This window comes from Diabrotica virgifera, chromosome 4 (genome assembly GCF_917563875.1).
Source record: "Diabrotica virgifera virgifera chromosome 4, PGI_DIABVI_V3a".
Lineage (NCBI taxonomy): Eukaryota > Metazoa > Arthropoda > Insecta > Coleoptera > Chrysomelidae > Diabrotica > Diabrotica virgifera.
In genome coordinates, this window is record NC_065446.1 from 244343923 (window position 1) to 244370801 (window position 26879).

General features: G+C 32.5%; 1 protein-coding gene across 7 annotated transcripts in view; it reads left to right on the forward strand.

Moving 5' to 3' along the window:
* LOC114347563 (rho guanine nucleotide exchange factor 18) overlaps window positions 1–26674 on the forward strand; it is a 345544-nt gene extending 318870 nt beyond the window's left edge. For all 7 annotated transcript variants that reach the window (XM_050649938.1, XM_050649940.1, XM_050649936.1 and 4 more), the window contains 3 exons: window positions 4968–5232; window positions 6186–6454; window positions 14720–26674. In XM_050649938.1, the coding sequence (XP_050505895.1) occupies window positions 4968–5232; window positions 6186–6454; window positions 14720–14932 (747 nt within the window). In that variant the 3' untranslated portion in view covers window positions 14933–26674. The remainder of the gene's footprint in view (window positions 1–4967; window positions 5233–6185; window positions 6455–14719) is intronic.
* The last annotated feature ends 205 nt before the right edge of the window (window positions 26675–26879 follow it).

A 26879-nucleotide genomic window follows, 5' to 3' on the forward strand; every position in this document is an offset into this window, starting at 1 on the left:
TCAATTGTAGAGAATCCTTTATTTTATCCATAAGCTCAGCCAATAACAACGCTGCGCATAGCTCTAATCTAGGGATCGTTAAAAGTTTTAAAGGTGCTACTCTATTCTTAGCACAAAGCATATGAACCGAAATGGTTCCTGAGTTATTTATCGACTTTACATAAATAACTGCTCCATAAGCAGATTCTGACGAGTCAGCGAATCCATGAAGTTCAATAACTTCCGCCGAGATGCCTAATGCATGCCTTGGTATTTGTAACTTCTGGAGCAATTTGACTTGATCTTTGAACTCTTGCCATTGGTAGGTTAAGTTTAAAGGAATTGATTCATCCCAAGAGATATGCAACTGCCACAATTTCTGTATTATCAATTTGGCTGTTACTGTGTAAGGAAGTAAAAGTCCAAGAGGATCGAATATCTGAGAGACAATGCTTAAAATGGATCTTTTTGTGATAGGATCGGAAAAATTATCTCTGATTGTGTACATTAAAACGTCATTTTTTGGATGCCATAGAAGTCCAAGAGTTTTTGTGGGTTCATCTATGCCCAAATTGACAAATGATTCGGGATCATTAAATGAATTTGCAATTTCAGGAGAGTTGGAAACAAATTTCCTAAGGGGAAAACCGTAATTATTCAAAACGGTTGACAAGATTGATTTTATATGCTGGACCTCCTCAACCGTTGACCCACCTGTGAGCAGATCGTCAACATAAAAATCTTTTAGAATGATTCCGCTGATGGAGGGATGGGTGCCGGAAATGTTGTGTGCCACTTCATGGAGACAACGAATGGCAAGAAATGATGCCGTTGCCGTCCCATATGTGACAGTGTTTAGTTCATAAACGGATACAGGTTTAGATGGATCACTACGCCAAATAATGCGTTGTAGTGAACGCTGTGTGGGATCGACAAGTACCTGACGGTACATCTTCTCTATATCCCCTCCCAATACAAAGTTGTGCTTTCTAAAACGAATTAATATTGAAAACAGATCATCCTGTATCACAGGGCCGACCATCATGAGATCATTTAAGGAAAACCCAGAAGAAGTTTTAGAAGACCCATCAAATACAACCCTGAGTTTGGTAGTGGTGCTATCAGATTTGAAGACACAATGATGAGGCAAAAAATAACCCAAAGATAGATTCAAATCAGAAACTAATGTCATATGCCCCATAGCCACATATTCATTAATGAATTTCAAGTATTGACTTTTTAAATCAGGATTTTTAGCAAATTTTCTCTCTAGCGAAAAAAGGCGCTTTTCAGCAATATCTCGAGACTCTCCCAACTTAGCGATAGGTTCCTTCAAAGGAAATTTAACAACAAAACGACCAGTTGGGTTTAAAACAGTGTTTTCTATGAAATGTTTTTCACAATAGGATTCTTCGAGAGAAAAATGTTTACTTGGAGGATACTCATTAATATTCCAAAACCTCTCCAATTGATTGTTTAATGAAGACTCTATAGAACTGTCATCATTTATACTAAAATTGCAATGAGTTGTGTTGAATTTTGATTCATCAAATCGAATTGGACCAGAGATTATCCAACCGAGTAAAGTTTTTTGCAATATAGGTGAGTTATTTCCCAGTTTAATTTGTCCAGAACAAAGGAGATCCCAAAAGAATCCTGCTCCTATTAGGAGATCAATAGGAGTGCTTTCATTAAAATCAGGATCAGCTAATAGTAGATTGGCAGGTATGTTAAGTAAAGATTTATCAAAGGATATACATGGAATGCAAGATGTAATCTTGTCCACTACCAAACACGATAAAGATGCATTGTATGCAGTAGTACGAGAATAAACAGTAACTAATGTTTTCGAATTGATTTTTGAACTGCTTTGATTTATTCCTGTAACGGACATGTTTATTTTGTCTACACAAAGATTGAGTTTTTTGCAATAAGCATTTGTAATAAAGTTACTTTGCGAGCCACTATCTAGCAAAATTCGACAATTGTGAGAATTGCCTTGATCATCGAGAACAATCACTTGAGCTGTGGAAAGTAAAATGCAATCCTTATTTTCCACTGAACATAAAGTATTCGAAAAAGATGTGACTGCGCTAGAAGTACTAGCTTGCTCTTGCGAGCTACCATGATCCGACTGAGATTCGACAGTCTGAGAGCTAGAAGGGACCAACTGCTTGTCAAAGTGGAGAAGTGTATTATGCAAGCCGCTGCATTTTCTACACTTACTAGAGGTACAATTTTTAGTAAAGTGATTATTTCTAAAACAATTAATGCATAGTTTAAGTTGCTTAACTTGCTCATATCTTAATTTAGGCGTACGTTGTAAAAACTTAGAGCAATTCTGAATGATGTGACTTTGTTTACAAAATTTGCATGTTGCGGTTGCGGCATTAGTGGAAGTAAAAGCCTTTGGCTTATGACTGACATTGTTAGATTTTCCACTGGATTTCGAATCAGCCTGATGTGCTTTAAGAAGGTTACATCTATCCTTCAAGAATTCAATAAAATAACTTAGATCAGGCTTTTTAAGCTTAATGATTTTAGATACCTTAGAATCCCATTTTTGCTTAGTTTTGTTACCCAATTTAAGATAAATAGTGTTTATTAACAGGGTGTCCCAATAGTCAACAGGCTCACCAAGAGTTTTTAGTACACGAAGATTTTGAATTAGTTTATCCTGAATATGTTTAAGATCATGATGTGATTCCTTAGAGATTGGTTCTAGATTCAATATTTGTCTTACATGAAAATTTATAAGGGCATTGGTGTCCTCATATTGCTCCAATAAGCTTTGCCAGGCTACGTCATAACTGTCTTCCGAAATTTGTAAATTTCGTACTGTTTCAGCGGCTTCACCTTTTAAAGCAAGTCTTAAGTAATGGAATTTTTGAACCTTTGACAGATTAGGTTTGTTGTGTATGACAGAAATGAAGGTATCTCTAAAGAAGAGCCAATCTCCAAACGAGCCGTCAAAACAAGGCAAATTAATATCCGGTAATTTGAGACCAAGATCATAGACAGGAAATGGTGTATGAACAGAAGGCAATGGAAGCGCTTTAGAATCGACAAGATTATTAGATGCCACATTCATGATATTATTATTTGGTAACGAAAAATTAATATTTGCTGATGAATTTAAATGCGTAGCTCCTAATGAGTTAGCAATGTTGCACTCAGTACCACTAGGTACAACTGTAATGTTGTTTTGAGCATTTGTCACCTTGAGAGGATCTTGACTATTGTCAGAAATATGCGATTTTGAGGAGCTTGATTTACTTCTTATTTCTTGAAGTTCTTTTTTAGCCAGCGAAATTAATTTAAAATAAGTGTCTTCAAATTGTTCGCGTTCAGTATCATCGGTTACAAAATCACCGTCAACACGGGGTGAAGCCACCTCTATACTGTATTGAATATTATTGAATTCGTCTAAAATTCCAAGAATATTAGTATAACGTAAATCTAGTTGGTCAATATCCTTATTAGAAGACGCGATATATTTATCCAAAAATGTATGAAAACGAGTAAGGTTTGATTTAATAGTTTTACGTTTACCTTTTAAATAATCTAAATCATCCGCCATTTTGCGAGATACAAGAAAAACAGAACAAAAATGCCGAAAAAAGGTGTTTCTCCTATATAATAAAACACTTAACGAAACGAATATAGATTGCACTTGTTATAAAGTGTAGAATGTAGTTATTATTAGTATAACGATTAATAATAATAGCGTTAAGGATTACTATCAATAAACAACTATTATATAATAGCAACCAGACACGAGGTTTGACAACGAAATCAAGTTGATATAAGTGTTGGGAATTACTATTTATAAACAAATATATTATGTAATAGTAACAAAATACGAGATTTTATCAACTTTAAGAACGAAATTAAGTTGACGTGTTAGGAATTACTATCAATAAACAAAATATATGCAATAGTAACAAAATACGAGGTTTAATCAACTTTAATAACGAAATTAAGTTGATGTGTTAGGAATTACTATCAATAAACAAAATATATGTAATAGTAACAAAATACGAGGTTTAATAACGAAATCAAGTTGATATCAGTGTTAGGAGTTACTATTAATAAACAAATAAATGTAATAGTAACAAAATACTAGTTTTAAATCGTTATAACCTGTCAGAAATATTTTCAAGTATCATTTGCATTCTGGTCAAAAGAAACCAATTATCTCATCCAACGACAAAATACATTAAATCAATCCAAATATCGAGAACAGAAAAAAGACCATACCTTGCAAAACGTGTTCTTAGCGAAGCGAAGCGGTTTCCCATGTCTCCATCCAAAATGCAATCTCCAGACACGCGTGATATTTGATATAATTTTTCTAATTATAGGCACTAATTAATAACACCAGGCTCTTTTGAAGGACCATGTAAATTCCGTACATTTAGCAATAATTACTTATACGGTTTTCTGCTACTATCAGAAAGATAATTACTGTTTTTAAACTTTATTTCGAGAAAAAAAAATACATATTTTACAAAACGGTGTTAAGCCTTGTAGATCTTCGATGAGAGAGAGAGAGGCGAGAGGTCGTCCTGCGTCCCGCGTGTGGATGCGTGCGATGATGATCATAGCGCATGACGGATCGCTGTACATATGCGCACATATCAAATACACTGCTGCCCAAAAATATTAACTACACTGCTGTTCAAAAATGTTTGTGTATTGGGACGCAACACCTAAGTCGCGGTCGGCCTCTGCCTCTTCTATCTACCAGTGTTCCTTTTTAACATTCGTGTTGTCTAGCATTCGTACTGTGTCCAGCCCATCTAAGTAGCTGTATTTAAATGAATGTTACGACGTCTAGTTGATTAAAGAGTTAGAACTTTTTATACCTATTTTAAAATGGTTATTTTAGGTGGTCTAATACTGGGGTAAAGAGAAAAAACTGGAAAATTAAACTGAATTTTTATCTACATTTTAACATTCAATCAATAATCATAATGTATGTTTAGGAACAAATTCGTGCCGAACAAGAAGACATCACACAGCAAAGAGAACAACTATTCAGGAAGATGGAGATGCTCTCTAACAAGGGATTACTGAGTAACGTTCCGATAAGTCCCTCGGTTATCGCCGATGATAGTAGCAAGGAGACTTCGGAAGACAGCAGTCCTCAATCGGACTCTTCTTCTGCCACAAGCGCTTCCGGAGGAGGCACCAGTTTGACGCACTCATCGTCTTCCGTCGACAGGAGGAAAGATTCCAAATGGGCCAAAGGTAATATAGAATTTTTATTGATCGTTGTGAATAATTTCTTAACTCGGGTGATCCATTTAGAGGTACTTTTTTAAAAAAGAAAAAACAATGAAAGAATGAATTTTATTTGAAAATCTTTCTTATCATACAAAATAACCATTCTTTACAATTACTTCTTCAAGATGATTTCTTTTAATTGTTGGCCGTGACTGCGGTTAAGATGGTTCATTCTGAGGTTAGAATTCTCGATGACGCGTTCGAGGATCGGTATTTGACCAATGACTCAAGTAATATTGGCCTCCAATGCCTCAATCGTTTATTCAGGTGGACTTTGAACTTCAGGTAACCCCAAAGGAAAAAGTCTAGAGATGTGATGTGACAGGATATAGGCGGCCAACTTATTGATCCGAAGCGTGAAATAAATGCCATGCTTTCACGGGCTGCATGGCAAGTGGCGCAGTCTTGTTGGAACTAATGCCTGGTTGCACCAACAAATCTTAAGCTCAGCTTAGCCCAGCTCAGCTTATAGATAGGGTCGCTTTAAGTCTCACTAACGTTGCACCATACTTTTCGATTCTTATCGATTCAATCCACTTGGCAATCCATTGTGACAAGCTGAAAATTGATCTAAAACTCAACGGTGCAACGGATATGTTTCGTAAGTTGAGCTTAAGGCAAGTCTTAAGCTTAAAATCTGTTGGTGCAACCTGGAATAAATGTTGTCGAGACCACGATCTTCAACTTCAAGCACCAAGTAGTCTGTTACAGCTGAATAATTTCTAGACGCTGTGCCGGGCTAAGTCTTTCCAGGATGAAATGTCTAACAATACTGAATAAAAACGCAACTCGGTGATAGGATTCATGCACGATATCCCATCAAATCCCTTCCAAAAAAAGTTCCTATAAATGAATCACCCTTTATGTCTCATCCATGCTTTACTTACATATAAATTAAAAACGGTTGAAATTTTTAGGAAATCTACAAGTAAAATCACAACTTCCATTAAACCTAATATCCGCCACAAATCAGCAAAAAGTGTCTCAGAACGTACACATTAGGCAACAGATTCCTCTCAAGTTAGCTTCGAAGTTGAGCGGAGACCTTCCTAAACCTAATATGGGAGGTGTCCAACAGATGCTGCCGTTGAAGTTGAGTCAAGACGAAAAAGTTCGAAGGACCAGCACGTCTGGATATCAGAGATTAGGATCAGATAATAGTTTTAGTCCTCCTTCGGGAGAAACGGTAGGTTCTGTTCATTCTGTAGCATTTTATTAATGCCATTTGATAGAATAATAATTTTTTTAACATCCCATTTATTTACAATTTGTAATAATTATTACAATAAGTAAATTGTTTAATTAAATTACAAAAGTCTAGTAAAATAAAATTATACTACATGTAAATAAAAATGTAAATTCGTACAGGTTGAAACAAATTTTATATCAAAGTTTAGGTGGGTACAAAAGATATTTTGCAGAGGTCATTTTTGCAAAAAAATTACTTTTCTAACTGCTGAGGTCATTCAATTACTAATGAAGGTCTATAGGATTGTTTTCTACAAAGTTGAAGGGTAAATCTTTCACATAAGACTTACTAAATTAAATTTGACCCCCTATTTATTTAAATAATTATACATAAAACTTTAAAAACAAATTTGCAAAAAATTATTTTTAGCGTTTTAAATAAGCAATATAAGATATCTTATTTTACAGGAGAAGTTGCGCTATGTTATCAGTATTAAAAAAAAAATTGGTCCAAAAATATTTAATATTTTTTGAGATATTGAATTTGTTTAATAAATGTTACTCTATTTTCAATTGCAAAAACGCGGTTGATGTCAAAGAAATATTCACCTGTATTAAATCTTATTATTTTTATTTTTATGTATGTTTTCGATAAATGTATTGATAAATTCAAATTTCAATTAAACTTCCCCCTAAAATGGCATTTGAAAATTATTCAAATTTGTTTATAATTTGTTTTTTTAATAACGTCGCGGGGATTAAATATTTTGAAATGCCGTTTCGATAATTGGGTTCCTGCGAATTTTTCACTAATTAACAAATTTTTTTGTCTTTTTTTCCTCTTCTTTTTTTTCTTGGAGTTATATTACTACGGGCCCTTTTAGGGTTAAGTTTCATTGATAATGTCGAATCTCTAAGTTGTAGATTCTAGACCTAAAAATATTAAGATTGGTCTAAAATCACTTAAATAAAATGTGGCTACTTACTGAGTTACAGGGTGTTTTATTTAAAAATTTAAAAATTATTTTTACCAAGTACTTTCAAACTATTTGACGTATCCTTATCATACTTGACAGAAAGTGTGGGTACTATACAGTCTACTAAATTGTGATAAATAAAAGTTTCTAGCTACTACCAGAGGCGTACGACAGGGGAAAGTTAATGGTTGACCCTTCCCAAATTCTACGCCACTGAGGGAATTACTGTTTTAGCGAAATTTTTAGATTGTCCAATACTTTCGATGTAAATAATATACTCTTTACTGGTAACGATTAAGTCATTAGTTTTCGAGATATTGGACGTTAAAAATGAAACAGCATAGTTATTTTGATTCATTCATTCATTTTAAACTTCCAATATCTCTCAAACTGATGATTTTATCGATACCAATAAAGTTATTTACATACAAAGTACTGGAGAATCGAAAAATTTCGCTAAAATAGTAAATCACTCAGTGGCGTAGAATTTGGGAAGAGGTCAATCATTCACTATCCCCTGTCGTACGCCTCTGGCACTAGCTAGAAACGTATATTAATCACAATTTAGTAGGGTGTATCATAGTAACACTTTCTGCCAAGTATGATAAGGATACGTCAAATAGTTTTAAAGTACTTGGTAACATAATTTTTAAATTTTTAAATAAAACACCCTGTAACTCAGTAAGTAGCCACATTTTATTTAAAAGATTTTAGTTAAATCTTAATATTTTTAGGTCTAGAATCTACAACTCAGAGATTCGACATTCTTAATAAAATTTAACCCTAAAAGGGTCCGTAGTAATATAACTTCAAGAAAAAAAGAAGAAGAAAAAACGACAAAAAAATTTTGTTAATTAGTAAAAAATCCCAGGAAACCAATTATCGAAACGGCATTTGAAAATACTTAATCCCCGCGACGTTATTAAAAAAAAAAACAAATTAGAAACAAATTTAAATAATTTTCAAATGCCATTTTAGGGGGGAGTTTAATTGACATTTGAATTTATCAATACATTTATCGGAAATATACATAAAAATAAAAATAATGAGATCTTAAGCAAGTGAATATTTCTTTGGCAACAACCGCGTTTTTGCAATTGAAAATATAGTAACATTTAATAAACAAATTCAATATCTCAAAAAATATTAAATATTTTTCGACCAAGAAAGATTTACCCTTCAACTTTACAGAAAAAAATCCCATAGACCTTCATTGATAAGTGAATTACCTCAGCAGTTAAAAAAATATTTTTTTGCAAAAATGACGCCTTTTTAATTATTTAAACAATGATCCCCTTGTATGATTTGGATACTTTCTTAAAAATATCTTTTGTACCCACCTAAAATTTGATATAAAATTTGTTTTAACCTGTACGAATTTACATTTTGACTTTTTTTATTTTATTAGGCTATTGCAGGAGACTGTACAGTTACAATATCCTATTAAATCATGATTTTAGTAACAAAATTATTTGGGACTAATAAATGTGTTAATAAATTAAAAATGTTTTGAGAATTTAAAATCTGGTGGGTTAGATCGCTTGGAGTGTGACGCTTTAAGGCTGATTTATGTTAGGCTTAGGCCAAGGCGTGCACGATACGTGTCGTAGAGCAATAAAAACAGCACGTCCCCGGCACTCCCGGTGTCGCTCCGTTCCGTTGTATGATAAACTAGGCAATGCTTGTCATATCAGTCGATTCTTCAACGTGCCTCGTCCCCGTCGTAACATAAATCCGCCCTTAATCTTCTGTTTGCCTGGTGCCTCATAAGGTTCTTCGCTAGCTTGTTGGGGTGGTTTTGCAGTCATCTGTCGTATTTTTGGGAGTAACTAAGAATTTCTTCTTTGACAGTTTTCATTTGAATATCGCGATTGATATATTCATTGGGGATGTACCACCGTGCGTTTGTGATAATGCGGAAGGTCTTCAATTGGAATCTCTCCAGGATGTCGATATTATATCTCGACGTAGATCTCCACAGTTGGATTCTATAGCTCCATATTGGCTTTTTCGCTGACTTGTATACTAGAATTTTATTGTACAAATTCAGTTGTGATCTTTTTCCTACTAGCCAGTACATTTTATTGAGTTTCAAACCCAACTGTTTTCTTTTTGTGAATATGTGTTTCTTCCATGTTAATCTGCGGTCCAAGTGCATACCTATGTATTTTACATCATCCTTCTGTTGTAGTACTTGGTTATTTATTGAGTTATAATATGTACTGACTTGCTTTCGTTTACTTTAATTCGCCATGTTTGTAACTAAATCTTTATATCTGGTTGTGATTATGTTTTGACTTGTAGGAAGATTTGCTGTGTAGAGTAGGTAGAGAGCAGGTCCAAGGAACTATTCTGAGGTACTCCAGCTTTAGTTGGATATAAATTAGTGCACTGATGCTTTACTTTTACAAGGAAATGGTAGTCGGAAAGATATGACTTGAGGATTCGAAAGTAGTTGAGATGAAGGACTTGTCTTATTTTGTATAACAGGCCAGGACCCCGATTTTTGACTCTTCGCTTCGTTATAGATCATTCGCAATCTATGCACGCACAGATAGCGAATGATCTATAACGAAGCGAAGGGTCAAAAATTGGGGTCCAGTGCGCCAGGCTTTATCAAAAGTCTGCGAGACATACAAAAGGGCAGCACCCTACAGTATTTCTTTTCTTATGAGGCTTTGTTTATGGATTTGCAGATTCGGTGAATTTGCTCAGTGGTAGCATGTTGTTGTCTAAATCCAAACTGGTGATTGGGTATTAGCTGCTGTTCCATGAGGATTGGCTATAATCTGTCTAGTAGTAGTTTTTCAAAAACCTTTGACATCACTGAAAGTAGACTGATAGGTCTATAGGACATAACTTCTTCTACATGCTTGTCTAGTTTGGATATTAAGATGATTTGTACTTTCCAAAAAAGGGGATAGTAATATAAAAAGTTGTAGTAATAAAAAACGGATAGTAGTTATAAAAAGTTGTTTTTTTGTTAATCTTTCAGATAGTGTATTTTGTTTTTTTTTCAAAGATTAAGAGGCGCAGATAATTTGATGGTTTATAAGGCGAAGCATTGCACTTCATTCTCAATCAATTATTTGATAGTAAAGAATTAAAAATGAATATGATTCTTTAAAAACATGAAAATTGAAACCTAAGATCATTACGAGATAAAATCAAAAAGCCCTTCCAAGTATTGACAAAGCACCTGTACAGCCATTTGAAAATTATCTTTTTTTTTCTCAAATAATATAAATAACTAGAAGTGTTTAAAAACTACTCGACTGATCGGATCCATCTTTTGAACATATAGTAACTATACAGAAACTAATATTGTGAAATGTGTAAATGTTTTTATTGTTTATTTTAATAATTATAAACATTTGACAAAATGCTTACTTTCTGGTTTAATTTGTAATATCTATTTGATTATAAATATGCTTTTATAGGGGTACGCTTTAATTACTATTTTTACTAATTTTATTTTCTTAATTTTTAATAACTTTTCTCAAAACGAAATAATATGGGTCATATGTAATATACAAACCAGATGCTAAGAAGGGCACGGTTTTACGAAACGAAATGTATCCTTAACCATATGTTTTGGTGTGTTTAGTTTAACAAACTGAATTCCCCATAAATTAATTACCTTATCAGACCTTATGCCAATAACTCACTTTGGAAATGCACGTTTCCTAAAACTGCAGACATGTTTCAACTTTTAAACGCCAGATGTAAATAATTTATTGCCTCTCTGGTCAGTTGGTAGAAACACAAACAGATTAGCGTCTGTGGTTTCTTTCACCCGTGTTGAGCTGGCCCCCCCCCCCACTTGCAAAAATTAAAAAACAAATAGCCCTGATTTATGAGCTATTTATGAGCTCTCATATTCCGCAAACTAAAAATTTTGAGCTCGTTCCACTGAGCAGGAATTTAATACCCTAGTGGGGGGAGGCTGAGTCAGCCCCCCCACTACTTAAAAATAGGAATATTGAATCGGTTTTTGCGGCAGAATTACGAGCTATTTATGAGCTCTTGAAATTATATAGTTTCGATTTTTGAGCTCATCCCCTTCACACCCAAACAACCCTTTAATTGATTTAACTTAAGAGAAAGATGCTGAGAAAACTTAAAATATATCGTATTGCGGATATAATTCCTATAGCTTATATACTCTAAGAATAAACTATTAAATCAAGGGCATTTCGATTATTGAGCTACAACCCCTTCGCAAGAAAACCACCCTATCTTCCCGGCTTAAGAGAAAGTTGTACTTAAAATGCGTTAAACTAATTATTTGGCGACTACATATCATTTAATAATTTATAAGCTTCCAAATTACGCGCATTTAGATCAGTAAATTGCAATTTATTTTGTATAGTGCAGTCACTGAAGGTAAAAATCAACGATTACCTTCAATTTCGGTGAACCTTCATCGATTTTCACGAAAATTGGTCAGTGGTTAGAGGATACGTCAAGAAACAAAGGTGACATGGTACCACCTTGCGCCTTTACCCTGAGGGTGGATACCGCCTCTTCTCGGGGGTGAAAATTACTTTATAAAAAATAACTGCACAAATCAATAAAAGAACAAATTAAAAGCAAAATTTATTATATAAAGTTAATAAAATAAGTCAATAACTTTTAAGTTATTAAAGATCAAAGATTTTAATTATTTGTGAAAAAAAATGCATGTTTTAAGGAGGTTTTTTTGTAAATCACTGAAAAACTGTAAGTTTTTACAAAAAAGTTAATAGTAGTTTAATTCGTGTAGCTTATATTTTAAGAATAAACTCTAAAATCACGCGCCTTTCGATTATTGAACTACAACCCCTTCGCAAGAAAACCATCCCATATTCCCGGCTTAAGAGAGGGTTGTACTTAAAATAATTTAAATTAATTATTTGTCGACTATATATTGTTTAATAATTTATGAGCTCGCAAAATATACGCATCTCAATTATTGAATTGCCATTTTCTTTCTATAGTGCAGTCACTGAAGGTAAAAATCAACTATGACCTTCGATTTCGGTAAATCTCCATTCATTTTCACGAAAATTGGTGAGCGGATTTTGATACTATCAACTTTTTCTGGATCTTATTTTTGATGGGTATTTCTAAGTACTTTGACAAGTATTTAGTACCTAAGTGTTATAAAATGCATCTTTTTCCCGTTATTTAAGCTTGAACCCTTAGATTTGAACAGTCGCGGAAAAAAATATATATTTAATTACCAATAACTTACTTTAAATTAACATTAAAGGTTTTTCAAGTAAGCAATTTATTATATTTTTTATTAGCTTCAATTTTAGTGATGAAAACTTTTTTGTAAAAACTTACAGTTTTTGAGTCATTTATGAAAAATCGCTATAAGGCATGCATTTTCTTTCCAAAAATTAAAATATTTGATCTTTAATAACTCAAAAAGTATTGATTTATTTTAATCACATTATATAACAAATTTTGCTTACAATTTGTCCCTCTCTCGATTTGTGGGGTTATTTTTAATAAAGTAATTTTCACTCCCGAGAAGGGGTGACATATACCCCAGGCTAAAACCCCAAGTTGTTATTGTCAATTCGTGAAAATAAATGGAGATTTACCGAAATCGAAGGTAATAGTTGATTTTTACCTTCATTGACTGCACTATAGAAAGAAAATGGCAATTCAATAATTGAGATGCGTATATTTTGCAAGCTAATAAATTATTAAACGATATGTAGTCGCCAAATAATCAATTTAAATTATTTTAAGAACAACTTTCTCTTAAGCCGGGAAAATGGGGTCGTTTTCTTGCGAAGGGGTTGTAGCTATATAATCGAAAGGTGCGTGATTTAAGAGTTTATTCTTAGAATATAAGCTATACGAATTAAACTACTATTAACTTTTTTGTAAAAACTTGCAGTTTTTCAGTGATTTACAAAAAACCTCTTCAAAACATGCATTTTTTTCACAAATAATTAAAATCTTTGATCTTTAATAACTTAAAAAGTATTGACTTATTTTATTAACTTTATATAATAAATTTTGCTTTTAATTTGTTCTTTTATTGATTTCTGCAGTTATTTTTTATAAAATAATTTTCACCCACGAGAAGGGGCGGTATCCACCCTCAGGGTAAAGGCGCAAGGTGGTACCATGTCACCTTTGTTTCTTGACGTATCCTCTAACCACTGACCAATTTTCGTGAAAATCGATGAAGGTTCACCGAACTTGAAGGTAATCGTTGATTTTTACCTTCAGTGACTGCACTATACAAAATAAATTGCAATTTACTGATCTAAATGCGCGTAATTTGGAAGCTTATAAATTATTAAATGATATGTAGTCGCCAAATAATTAGTTTAACGCATTTTAAGTACAACTTTCTCTTAAGCCGGGAAGATAGGGTGGTTTTCTTGCGAAGGGGTTGTAGCTCAATAATCGAAATGCCCTTGATTTAATAGTTTATTCTTAGAGTATATAAGCGATAGGAATTATATCCGCAATACGATATATTTTAAGTTTTCTCAGCATCTTTCTCTTAAGTTAAATCAATGAAAGGGTTGTTTGGGGGTGAAGGGGATGAGCTCAAAAATCGAAACTATATAATTTCAAGAGCTCATAAATAGCTCGTAATTCTGCCGCAAAAACCGATTCAATATTCCTATTTTTAAGTAGTGGGGGGGGCTGACTCAGCCCCCCCCCCACTAGGGTATTAAATTCCTGCTCAGTGGAACGAGCTCAAAATTTTTAGTTTGCGGAATATGAGAGCTCATAAATAGCTCATAAATCAGGGCTATTTGTTTTTTAATTTTTGCAAGTGGGGGGGGGGGGGCAGCTCAACACGGGTGTTTCTTTCAGCCACTCAGTCGGTTACTACACCCCAGCAGGCATCTGTCGCTTGCTGGGCCGAAACAATAACAAACCCTCTTACGAGATGTATAAGCAAAACACCTTTTTTACCAAAAATAAATAAGTATATTATTGACAATTGTTTGCGTTTTAATTAATATTATTTTATATAATTGTTTCCGTCAACACACACACACACCTACCGGAATATTTTAATTTAAAAAATTTGATTTTAAAGAATGTCGTTTATTGAACGTTTCTATCTAAAATGCGTAGTTTTTTCATAATTTTGAAATTAATAAGTCGTTGTTTGCTTAAATGTTACGAAAAAAGCATAACGCCGTAAAAATTTCGATACTCACGAGATGGAACACAATTTCTATTTTTGTAAGCGTATTCTTGGAGAGAATTGTGTGGACTTGAATAAAAATCCATTTTTTAATTATTTTGTATAATTGTAGACTCCCACAACTACGCCTCACGTGCACAGTAGAACAGGCTCAAGTCCGGCGATGATGCAGGCGTCTCCACCTAACTCGGCTCCCTCCAGCCAATGCCAAAGCCCCGGGGGCGCCAAAGCGACTCGCACGCACACCTATCCGAAATTGCCGGACAAATTCAAGGTCAGGAACGATCAGCAACCGCCCACCGACGAAGAGGTCATATATTTCTGACGACTCTCCAGCAGGACTAAACATTTTTTCTGTTCGCTTATTAATACGAAGGTATAGGATCTTACGTTATCAACGTGGTTTTTATTCGTTTATATTTTTGACGTGGTTGATATATTTTTAATGATTTTTACGTAACATTAGACATTTGTAAGTATAAAATTACTAAACAGAGTTTTATAGACTACACTTTACATTGAATTATTAGTTACATTAATATTGATAGAAGAAGAATGCAAATAAGTTTTTAATAACACTACCAATAAAACTGTTGTATATGTAAAACAAAAACAGACATATATAGTTGTCAAAAGCGCTATTAAGTTATGACACAAAACAATTGACAAATGACATGACAGATCGTGAGGTCTATCCTTTTCGGGGAAAAAGTTGGTAGGTCTACAACTTGAATATGATAATTTCAAACTGTGTTAAAAATTCGCAGTGTTTCTTCATTGACATTGGTAGTCTACCAACAATGATTGAAATAGTTGATTCTCTTGTTGTCTCATTATGTCCCTCGTCCACGAGGTTGTAAATCATCCAGGCAGGTATAATACCGCAAAATTCTAGGTATCATTCACTGTCATTTATCATATTATTATTGCTGTCTTTATTTCCATTTTAGATGGATAATCAGTAGTATTCACGCAAGAGCTCTAAAATTATCGATTTGTATCCCAAGTGACACTTTGATAGTGTTAATTTAAGTGACTGAAAATTATGTCAAAGTGTCACGAGGGCAAAACAAATCGGGAATTTTTAAGAGCTCGAGTGTAATTCGGTAAGATTATTTCATGAATAAAACTGTATTTTTAAACAATTTTAACTAATATTTTATTGGTATTTTTGCCTGATTATTTGCTAAACCTGCTCATGGTGTTCTCTTTGACAAGTTGTATACATTAATTGTCATTAATGTCACTGAATGTTCATTTTTGCGTAGCAACGAAGGGCATCTGACGGAATATACTTGACGACGGGAAATTATCAGTAGTAATTGCACAAGAGCTCTAAAATTCTATATTAATTTTAGAGATCGAGTGCAATTTGTTGGGATTATTTCATGAATAAAACTGTTCAAAACCAAAATTTTATTGTAATTTATTTATGTAAGTACAATTTTGTACAATTAAACACACAGTTGTTATAAATATTTGACGGTTGAAAGTCATCACTTTTATAATTTTTAAAACATTAATTGTCATTAATGTCACTGAATGTATTTTTTCATAGCAACGAAGGGCATCTGATGTAATATACTTGACGACGGGAAATTATCAAAAATTGTCAGAATTTTTATTTCTGTAGCTTTCTATTGATCAGAATCTCCTATGAATGAAATAATCAGTAGTAATTGTAAAACAGCTCTAAAATTATCGATTTGTTTCACGAGTGATACTTTGTGATAGTTTTAATTTCACGACCCGAAGGGGAGTGAAATTATGTCAAAGTGGCACGAGGGAACAAGTCGATAATAATTTTAGAGATCGAGGGTAATTCGCTGAGATTATTTTATGACTAAAGCTGTCTTTTTAAATCATTTTAACTAATATTTTATTGATATCTTCACCTGAATATTTTCTAAACCCGTTTCTTAGTAAGGGCATCTGACGACGGGATATTATCAAAAATGATCACTTTAATTTTTATTTCTCTAGCGTTATATTGCTCAGAATGTCCTATGAATGAAATAATCGCTGTAATTTTTATTTCTGTAGTCTATTGGTCAGAATCTCATATGAATGAAACAATCAGTAGTAATTATACGAGAGCTCTAAAATTATCGATTTTTATCCCGAGTGACACTTTGAAAATCTTAATTTCACGACCCGAAGGGGAGGGAAATGATGTCAAAGTGTCACGAGGGCAAAACAAGTCGCCAATTTTTAATAGTTGGAGTGTAATTCGGTAAGATTATTTCATGAATGAAACTGTTTTTTAGTTTAATCATTTTAACTAATATTTTATTGATATCTTCGCCTGAATATTTGCTAAACCTGTTTCTTGATGTTCTCTGTGACAAGTTGTAAAACATTAATTGTCATTAATGTCACTGAATATTCCTTTTCGCGTAGCAACGAACGGCATCTGACATAATACTTGACGAGAAATTATGAAAAAAAAAATCCCGCTGTAATTTTTATTCTTGTAGGTTTCTATTGGTCAGAATCGCTATGAATAAAATAATCGAAAAAAAATTACGTCTGTAATTTTTATTCTTGTAGGTTTCTATTGGCCACAATCTCAATGAATGAAATAATCAGCTTAATTTCATGGTTTTAGATTTTGTCGACAGAAAGGGGACCTAATTTAAAAAAAAAATGTGGATGATGTTATAATGTGCAAAGAACAACATCTCAGCCGCATCACCACATATCCCAGAAATAAAATATTCTTTAATTTATTTAAATTAAAATTATTAAATTAAATTTAACAGAAAAAATTGGTACCTACATCATATTTGACCATTAACTTGTCCAAATTACTAAAATCTGTGAATCTTAACCTTTCACGTTGGAAGAAGTTTTTCTTCGATGATTTAGCTTCCTAATTTGGACATGGGGTGCTATGGAAAGACACACCTCGGCTATGGCCGCATCATTGCTAGCAAATCGTCATCTTCTGAACCATTCTTTTTTGTTTGGGGAAAGGAATTAGTCACACGGGGTAAAATCCTGGTATATACATTGGATGGTCGATCAATTCGCATCCCAATTTGTGTTATTTTTGCCTCAACGACAGCCGAATTGTGAGCGGCTAATTGTCTTGATGGAAGAAATTTGTTTCGGAACAAATCATGGCGTTTTTTCTTCTAATTTGTACCTTTTCAACTAAAACGACAGTAGGCTTGACAACTTAATATTAAGACCATTATTATTTTAATTATTAAACAATTTAATGTATCAAACACAAAATTTAGGTATGGTGTCAATAACTAAACTCTGATTTATATGAAATGAGTAATATAATTATTTAACCTTAATAGCGGTATACAGTGAGGACGTTTGAGTTGGAATAAATTTATTTTCTCGAGAATGGGCGACTCTGGAGATAAATCCCGAAACAGGTCGAGTTTTATTTTTAAATTATAATTTTTTGGCATATATATATCATACTAGTGACGACATCCATCTGGACGTGATGACGTAATCGATGATTTTTTAAATGAGAATAGGGGTCGTGTGATAGCTCATTGAAACGGTCATTCAATGCTCTATTGACTAATATAAACATTAACATAGTTATTTGTACAGGATGCGCAAAAAATATTTTTGAATTAAATTAATTGAGACAAAAAGAATGTATATAATTTATTTAATTCGAAATACATTTTACTGTTGTCCGAAAATATGAAAAAATGTTTATTTGATAAGTAAATATTTGTTTTTGAGTTTGAACATTAAATTTAAACGAAAAGCAATGTTTATTTTTCAGTTTAACATTTCTTTCTATGATTAATTATTTATATGGGAAATAAGCCACAATTAAAATGAAAAAAATAATTTTATTAACGTTTCGACGCCCAAATCGGGTGCCGTTGTCAAAATACAAAATATTACTCAAATAAACAAAAGTGTTGTTGCTAAGCAAAAAAAATTCTTCTAATAATTTATTTAATCTCACTCATTTATATTGGCAATTCAGACATATATTATACATTTTAAAGTAGAAGACTTTAAAATGATATTGCTAATATTTATGAGTTGCGTTCCTGGGACGACTTACTGAAAGATAGTTCATTCGATTACATGAAATCAACCCCAACTCAAGAATATCCGTCATAAAAATTATATTTTTAATAATTTATTTTAGTAATATTTTGTATTTTGACAACGGCACCCGATTTGGGCGTCGAAACGTTAATAAAATTATTTTTTTCATTTTAATTGTGGCTTATTTCCCATATAAATAATTAATCATAAATATGCCACAAGGAAATAGCTTCAGAACAACATTTCTTTCTATTTTCTGACAGCAGTATAATATATTTTGCATTAAATTAATTACATACATTCTTCTTTTTATCTCAATTAATTTAATTAAAAGAAATTTTTTTTGGGCTCCCTGTATAAATAGGTAATTATGTTAACGTTTATATTACTGAACAGAGAATTGAATAACCATTCGAATGAGCTATCACACGATCCTTATTCTCATTAAAAAAATATCGATTACGTCATCATGCTCAGATGGATGACGTCACTAGTATGATACATTATATGTCAAAAAATTATAATTTAAAAATAAAAATCGACTTGTTCCGGGATTTATCTTCAGAGTCGCCCATTCTCGAGAAAATGAATTTATTCTAACTCAAACGTCCTCACTGTACATAGAAATTATTTCAATCGCAATATACTCTTAATAAAAATCATTGAAAATGTATCAATCTGTCAACCTTGTAATATTCATTTTATGATAGTAGTATTTATTTAGCAATAGGTTGTAATAAGTGATTTTGTAAACTTATCTGTCATTTCATTTTTCGAATTTTTTCCCATTTTACTAACGTAGATGCGTCTACGTTTCAATTAGGGTTTAGGTCATTTTTGTTTGCGCCAAGTCAACTCAAACACAGCTATGTAATACTTTTTACGACGCTGTCATTTGTCATTTTCAACTCGTTCAAATTGACGGATGACAAATGACAAGCCCAGCATTTTTTTAAGCCAACCCAATCGTTCAGTATTTCAAGTGTATCAATTTTAGTTTTCTATAAGAATGTTGTACACTTATTACGTTCAGACAGAACATGAATTCTATAGTTTTAGCATTTAATTACTCATCAATAGCCGTTTTTAGCAGCATATCCAACCAATTTGTTTTAAAATCGACTCGGCTAAAACAAAGTTGACCTATTCCCTGCTCTTAATCTTGTACTTTCGTTCGTCTTCCTTGAAAATTTCGTTCGAATCAGTATTCTTAAATATACTCAAATCTTGTGACAATACAATATTTTAGGATATCATTTCAAGTTTTAAATTAGACGACTAGAATCTTTTATAGTTTTACTGATAATGTGAATATATAGGATTTTTCCTACTAAATCCGTTTTACGTCATCGTCTGTTTGAAGTTTTGCCGATACGGTTGTACAGCATTGCCGAATCGTCGAAGAAAAAGTAGCACAGGAAATTTTCCCAAGAGCACAAGAAAATAAACATATGATAGAGATGAAACTTGATTATAAATAAATATTTATTCTTTAATTCATTTCAATTCAAAATTCAGTAATTGTTATGTTATTCTCGAAAAGATTAGCCAAGGTAAAATCTTGCTGTATTAGTCATCTACATATTTGGACATTTTGTAGATGAAATTACACAAAACTAGATCAGCTTAGATTCATTGGGATTATAATTTAAACAATAGTTTTTTCTATGGATGCTATACAATGTGCAACTTCTCTCACTACTTACATACATTCAAAACGAACAATTTCTCACGCAGTGAGAAAAGTCGGCCATTGCAGTAAGAAATATTTTTTCTCACGGGTTCTCCTACGGTTTTCCATACATATGATCCCCGTTTCCATGGTAACATGCACAATACAAACACAATGTTATCAAACAAAATGTGTTGAAGCAAAACTTACCAGGAATTACCTTTCAGAACTGTTCAAAAATAACTGTTAATTAGAATTTTAAATAAATAACGTATTTAAATTTTAAGAATATTAAATACCTTCATGTATTATTATGCTCTATATTTTCTCTCAGTTATGAGATAGATCAGCATCTTATCAATTCAATTAATTAATTAATTATTTTAATTGCTACTCATGGAAACAAAACCAAAATTTAATAAAACTTTCCAATAAAAAATGTTCTCAGGGCTATTTGATTTTAATATATCGCCTTTAGTTTGTGGCTTCTATTATTTCTCGTTGCCTACTTTATCCAGGACAAAACAAGGAAAATAAATATGATCACAATCATATATATTTTATAAATAATATTTATTCATATACTATACCATAAAAAGATTCAAAATGTATGCTAAAACTTTGTTCTCTCGTAAAAATATTTTATCTACTAAAAATACATAATCTGGAATTCTACTATCTCCTTTTCTTTTAACAAAATTTTATTTAAATGTTTCGGTGGACTGTTCTTATTATTATAAAAAAAAACAAAATTTAATTTTCACCTTTTAAATAGATTACTTGATTCATAGATGTCCTCTATGAATTTATGAATGAATAAATTATGCTGTAAAACTGTTAAATTGGCAAAATACAAATATGGTATGTAATGTCAAACAACTCTCTCTTTTCACAAAATCTGACTAACCTTATGTATCTTCTTAACTTCTTCTCATGGATTCTGTTGTCCTCGTTTCTCCCACACGTGCTCCTCGGAGGCTGCAACTGTTCTTCTTGTCCAAACGGTTTCCCAAACAAAACAGCACTCGCTTGAAATCTCTCCTCAATTTCAGGTCGATATCTTGTGCAAAAAATGATACAAACCGGCTACTCGTTCTAGACAGAAAACTGCAATCTATTCGGACACGAGGAGATTTTACTTCTCGACTCAATCACGATTTCGTCTTAACAGAAATCTGCTTACACGGCCACCAAATTAACCACTTTACACAAAATCACCACTTTCCAAACTCGACTGGTCTCTTCAGATCTTAATTACACAGTAAATATTTTTCCTTTATCAAACTCAGACTCAACCATTCTATTCTCCCTCCATCGGTCTCTCTCGCCAATCACAAGCATTCTCTCAACATTACCTCCCTACTTTCATTTCTCAAGAACACATAGTGTTGTATACAAATTTTCTGTCTTGTCAAATTTCCCGGAGATATTAAAATTAAGTTCTTTCTTATATCCTAGAAAAAACCCTCTATTCTAAAACTAAACGAATCTGTTTACCGTCGTTGCTTTCGAGGAAACCATTTAGAAACGTCCTATTGTTCACTCCAACCGCGAATACATCAACTTTCTAAAAACTGATCGTAATTTAGTTCCATTGTTTTGAATTGTTAAGTCCGTTCGTAGAATCTTTATCACTACACTTTTCCTCTTTACCACGAAACACTGCTTATGACTAATTATATTATTTACAAATTTTGGCTATATACAGGGCGATGAAACTTTACGGTCTTGTGGTCTTGGATATAAAATGAATTCTCTAAATTATATATAAAATTATATAACAGTATATGTATTTTATTTCAATTTATGCATATAATAGACCTAAAAGCACCTAAATTATTTAATTTTGAAGTTTGAACTCTTGACAAAACCGCATCCATAGAAAAATACAGTGTACAAACACATGAGAAAATGACATATTTCTCTCTCGCTTAATTCACCTCGTATGCTTCTTTTCATGAGCATTTTTCAGTGGGTCACAGATGATAGAAAAAAGGTAAGTCCGTGATAATACACATTTATAACATTTATTCTAACATGACATTTTAGTTGAATCTGACAGTTGTCACATTTTATGTGCAATTTGGCATAAAAACAAATCAATTGTGTTTATTGCATTTATAAAATTGTATTTTCTTTGATTTCTATAGTCTTATAAATTGTACAGATTATATTCGTAGATATATAATTCGTAAATAATTTTCTCGATTATAGCGCCATCTATTGACAACTAGAATAAATGTTATAAATGTCACCGACGAAATGTAATCACCGACGTGCGTTTTTTTCTGTAACACGCAATTTAATGCGTTAGAAAGAAATCGAAAAACTGTGACGCACTGAAAGATCCTCATGAGAAAAAGCATACCTCGGCTCGTGCCAACAAACTTCTGCGCTTGTGAGAAATATGTCTTTTTCTCGCTTGTTGTACAATATACTATTCTCTTGAGATATAAATTAATATAACTTTTCAATAATTTGTCATTGTTAACAATTTATTTTTATCCTAATTTATTTGCGCATATAAATGATCGTGTAATTTAAGATTAATAGCTCTTTTAGGTATAGTAAGTTGTGACGTCGTAGTTTCGGTACCGATTTCTTGGGACGGACTTGGTAGGAAAGAAAGTATAGTACAGATCGAATCTATTGGATCGAATGAGAAGAAAGCAAAACCTTCATCGTGTATAAATCTGTTTATATGTGTGATATAGTGTGATATCTTTACATTTCTCATTTTATTTAAATTTTTTTAAATTACGATTCTTACTTTTTATAAATTATTTATTCATTTTATATATAATATTTTATGTTAATTAGGATTTAACGTTTAGGTAAATTATATTTTAGTTCTACAAAGTTTACAGGGTGTCGCGAAAAAGATAGGCATAAATTATTGTAGGGTTTTGAAGGTTCTAAGCAGATTAAAGCATAAATAAGTTGTTCTCAGCCGATGTCTGGACATAAGCTCGTTTTGGAGCCGAAGAACCATGTTCATACCACTCTTTAGCCTATTGTTTGATTCAGAGTCATGGTAATAGACCCAAGTGTCATCCATAGTGATGAATTGACGTACAAAATCCTCATTATTCTTTAGAAAACCCTAAAATAGCTTAAAGAAAAAAATAGCTTAAAAGTTACTCACGATTATACTTCTGTCCACTATTGTCAATTTCCACCATGTCCTCTTGAAGCTGGGCGTGGTCCTATGTCTCCAAACCTCGTTCCTGCCGACGTCTACCATTACGACCCTGTGGCTTGGTCTCTCCAAATCCATATCTCTCGCATTCCGTATACCATCGTAACGATTTTCTTTCTTCTCTTCCAATTCCAAAATCTTGCCATCTTTTTTCTGTTCCTGTGGTTTCCCCCTGGTGTAGATCGTCATATGGTGGTTGGGGTTGTTACCCCCTATGATGGGGTTGATTAAGTTGCAACACTATTTATCAAACATGTATTTATTTGCCAACACTAAATATACCAGTAACGAGTTGGTGGGCAACGTCTATATTCTAACTACTTGATGTCTAAATAATGAATGAATAAAGAATGAACTGTGCAATACTTTCTCCGTATCTATAAATAAACTCGTAATTGTTTTGTTATGATTTTGACGACACCATTGTGACCGTGAAATACTACGTGAAATATCAAATACCCTGACTGAGGTGTTCTCGAACCGATTGGCCTACATTGTGAAATAAATGTCACCTAGTTATTTTACTATAAACAATAATGTTGTTTAAGACCTTTAAAAATGAAATCGATATGAATTGCTCTTATTTTTGAATGCTAATATAAATCCTGTACATGTTGCTGAGAAAGTCGCATTCGAATGGATGTGTTTTTTTTTTCATTGTTAGCGAATGCAGCACCCTTTGAACGCAGCTTTCTGAAACCCAATATTTCATTGAAAATATTGCTTACACTCCCGAATAAGATGCCTAGGGCCTTCTGCTAAATCTTTTTCAGTCACTCAACGAATTTCCAATACGACATCCAGTATTTTTTGCTATTTCTGGTGGTGTTCTGTTTTTGGGACAGCTCTTATAACCGAAAATCGTGTTTTTCAAGTTGTGTAAGTTGGTCTTGTCAAATGTGTCATTCTAATTTCTAGGGCATCGTTGTCAGTTCAACGAAAATATTATTGAACTCTTGAGCCAGTGGTCGGACAGACCAACTATCTTCTATTTTAGAAATTATTTTCGTTTTATGACACTTAACTGACGTGGCATCGTTAAAAATTTACTTCGACCAACTTGTCAAATCTGACTTCTTCTTCAGGTGCCATCTCCGCTACGGAGGTTGGCAATCATCATAGCTATTTTAATTTTGATCATAGCTATTTTAAATCTGACTGATGTTAAGTAATTAAATAAGTCATCGAGGACTGGGCCTATTGCTTTTTATTATGTTTAATCGTTTAATTTTTCAGTTATAAGTGGATTTTTTAAGATCAACTTATTCCTCTCTCTGGTTATTAAATTTATTAGATACGGTTTTTTGATGATAAAAATAATACCTATCTAAAAACTTTATACATTTTTTAACTTTATTTTTTTTATTTAGATTTACTGCAATTCCATTATTTGTAATGGCAACGAAGTGATTCACGTTCACGAACCATTGTGTCCAGTCTGAACACAGGTTTACATTGGGAAAAAAATGTACCAGTTTTTTATGACGGGAAGTGTACAACCACGTTTAAATTCAATAACCCATCTTTCTACTGTACTAACTGAAGGCGAAGAGTCCTTATACACTTTCAACATTCGTTCATAAATTCTTTGTTTTTAAACTGTAAAAAATACTGTGACATGTTGATACTAAATGGCTTGTAAAAAATAATGAATTGGCAGATTGAAATAAAACTTCAGTTACGTTCATATGTAGAGTGTACCAACACGAAAAGAATTAGGCTAGTAACAGCGCCCTCTTTTATCGAACCGCAAAACTTATTAAACAGCTTATTATACAGTGAGGACGTTTGAGTTGGAATAAATTCATTATCTCGAGAATGGGCGAATTTGGAGAGAAACCCTGACAGGTCGATTTTTAATTTTAATTTATGACTTTTTGGCATATATATCATAATAGTGACGTCATCTATCTGGGCGTGATAACGTGATAGATGTTTTTTTAATGAGAGTAGGGGTTGTGTGATAACTCATTTGAAAGGTTATTTAACTTTCTATTCAGCAATATAAACATTAACATAATTATTTTTACAGGGAGTGCAAATGTTTTTTTTGATTAAATTAATTTACACAAAACGAAAAATTTAAGTAATTTATTTAATTCAAAATACATTTTACTGCTGTCAAAAAAACAGGTAATAATTTTTATTTCACAAACAAACATTGCTTTTCGCTTAAATTCAATGTTCAAACTGCCACCCACCGGGAGGCAGTTTAAACATTGAATTTAAGCGAAAAACAATGTTTTTTGTCAAATAAACATTTCTTTCTGTTTTTTGACAGCACTCAAATGGTTTCAGAAAAAAATGAATTACATACATTCTTCTTTTTGTCTCAGATAATTTAATCCAAAAAAAAATAATTTTTTGGACACCCTGTATAAATATGTATGTTAACGTTTATATTACTGAATAGAGAATTAAATAACCTTTCAAATGAGCTATCACACGACCCCTACTTCAATTTAAAAAAATCATCGATTACGTCATCACGCCCAGACGGATGATGTCACTAGTATGATATATATGCCAAAAAGTCATAATTTAAAAATAAAAATCGACCTGTCTCAGGATTTCTCTTCAAATTCGTCCCTTCTCGAGATAATGAATTTATTCCAACTCAAATGTCCTCACTGTATAATATTGAATATAAACCGATATAGCAGCCTTTCTGTACCAGAATCTGTCGAGATCTTTTGTCTGCAAGTCCTTGCAAATGCCTTGCTTTTGCTTTCAATTCTCAAACTAGTACCGATTCGACGAACATAAGAATTTTCGTGTCATGTTGAATTTTACAGCGCTATAACTGATGTAAGTTACTACCCTTTGTTCACTGATTCAACCATAGAAATCGTAATATAATCTATGACTAGCTTTTTCGACACCCTGTATAACAATGGCCGGACTAGCCTACAGGAACTGTATATCATGTATTTTTAGAAATGCTTAATCATTTTTTATTTAACGAATTCTACTTAATGATACTTAAATCTAACGCGATATAAGCAGAAATTATTTTACTTAATTTGTCCTTTATCACATTCAGCAAAATTCAAGGGACTTAATTATGTAGCAAGTTTTGTTAATGTTTTAAAGGATATCTAAAGGAAAGATGTAAAAATTTTAATATTATAAATAAGAAATAAATTTCATTAATTGTTTTAAGTTTTTTTATTTGTGATTTTGTTTAACAAATCAAACAAATTCTGTTTAACAAACGTCACTAATCCTTTTAGTATAACTCAGGAAATATAAAAACTGGAGGAATATAAAAAACTACTAAACTGTTCGAATCAATTGGGACAAACATGTTTTTCTAGTCTGTTTACATTGAAATTTCAATGTATTTCAATTTATTGGTCTGGT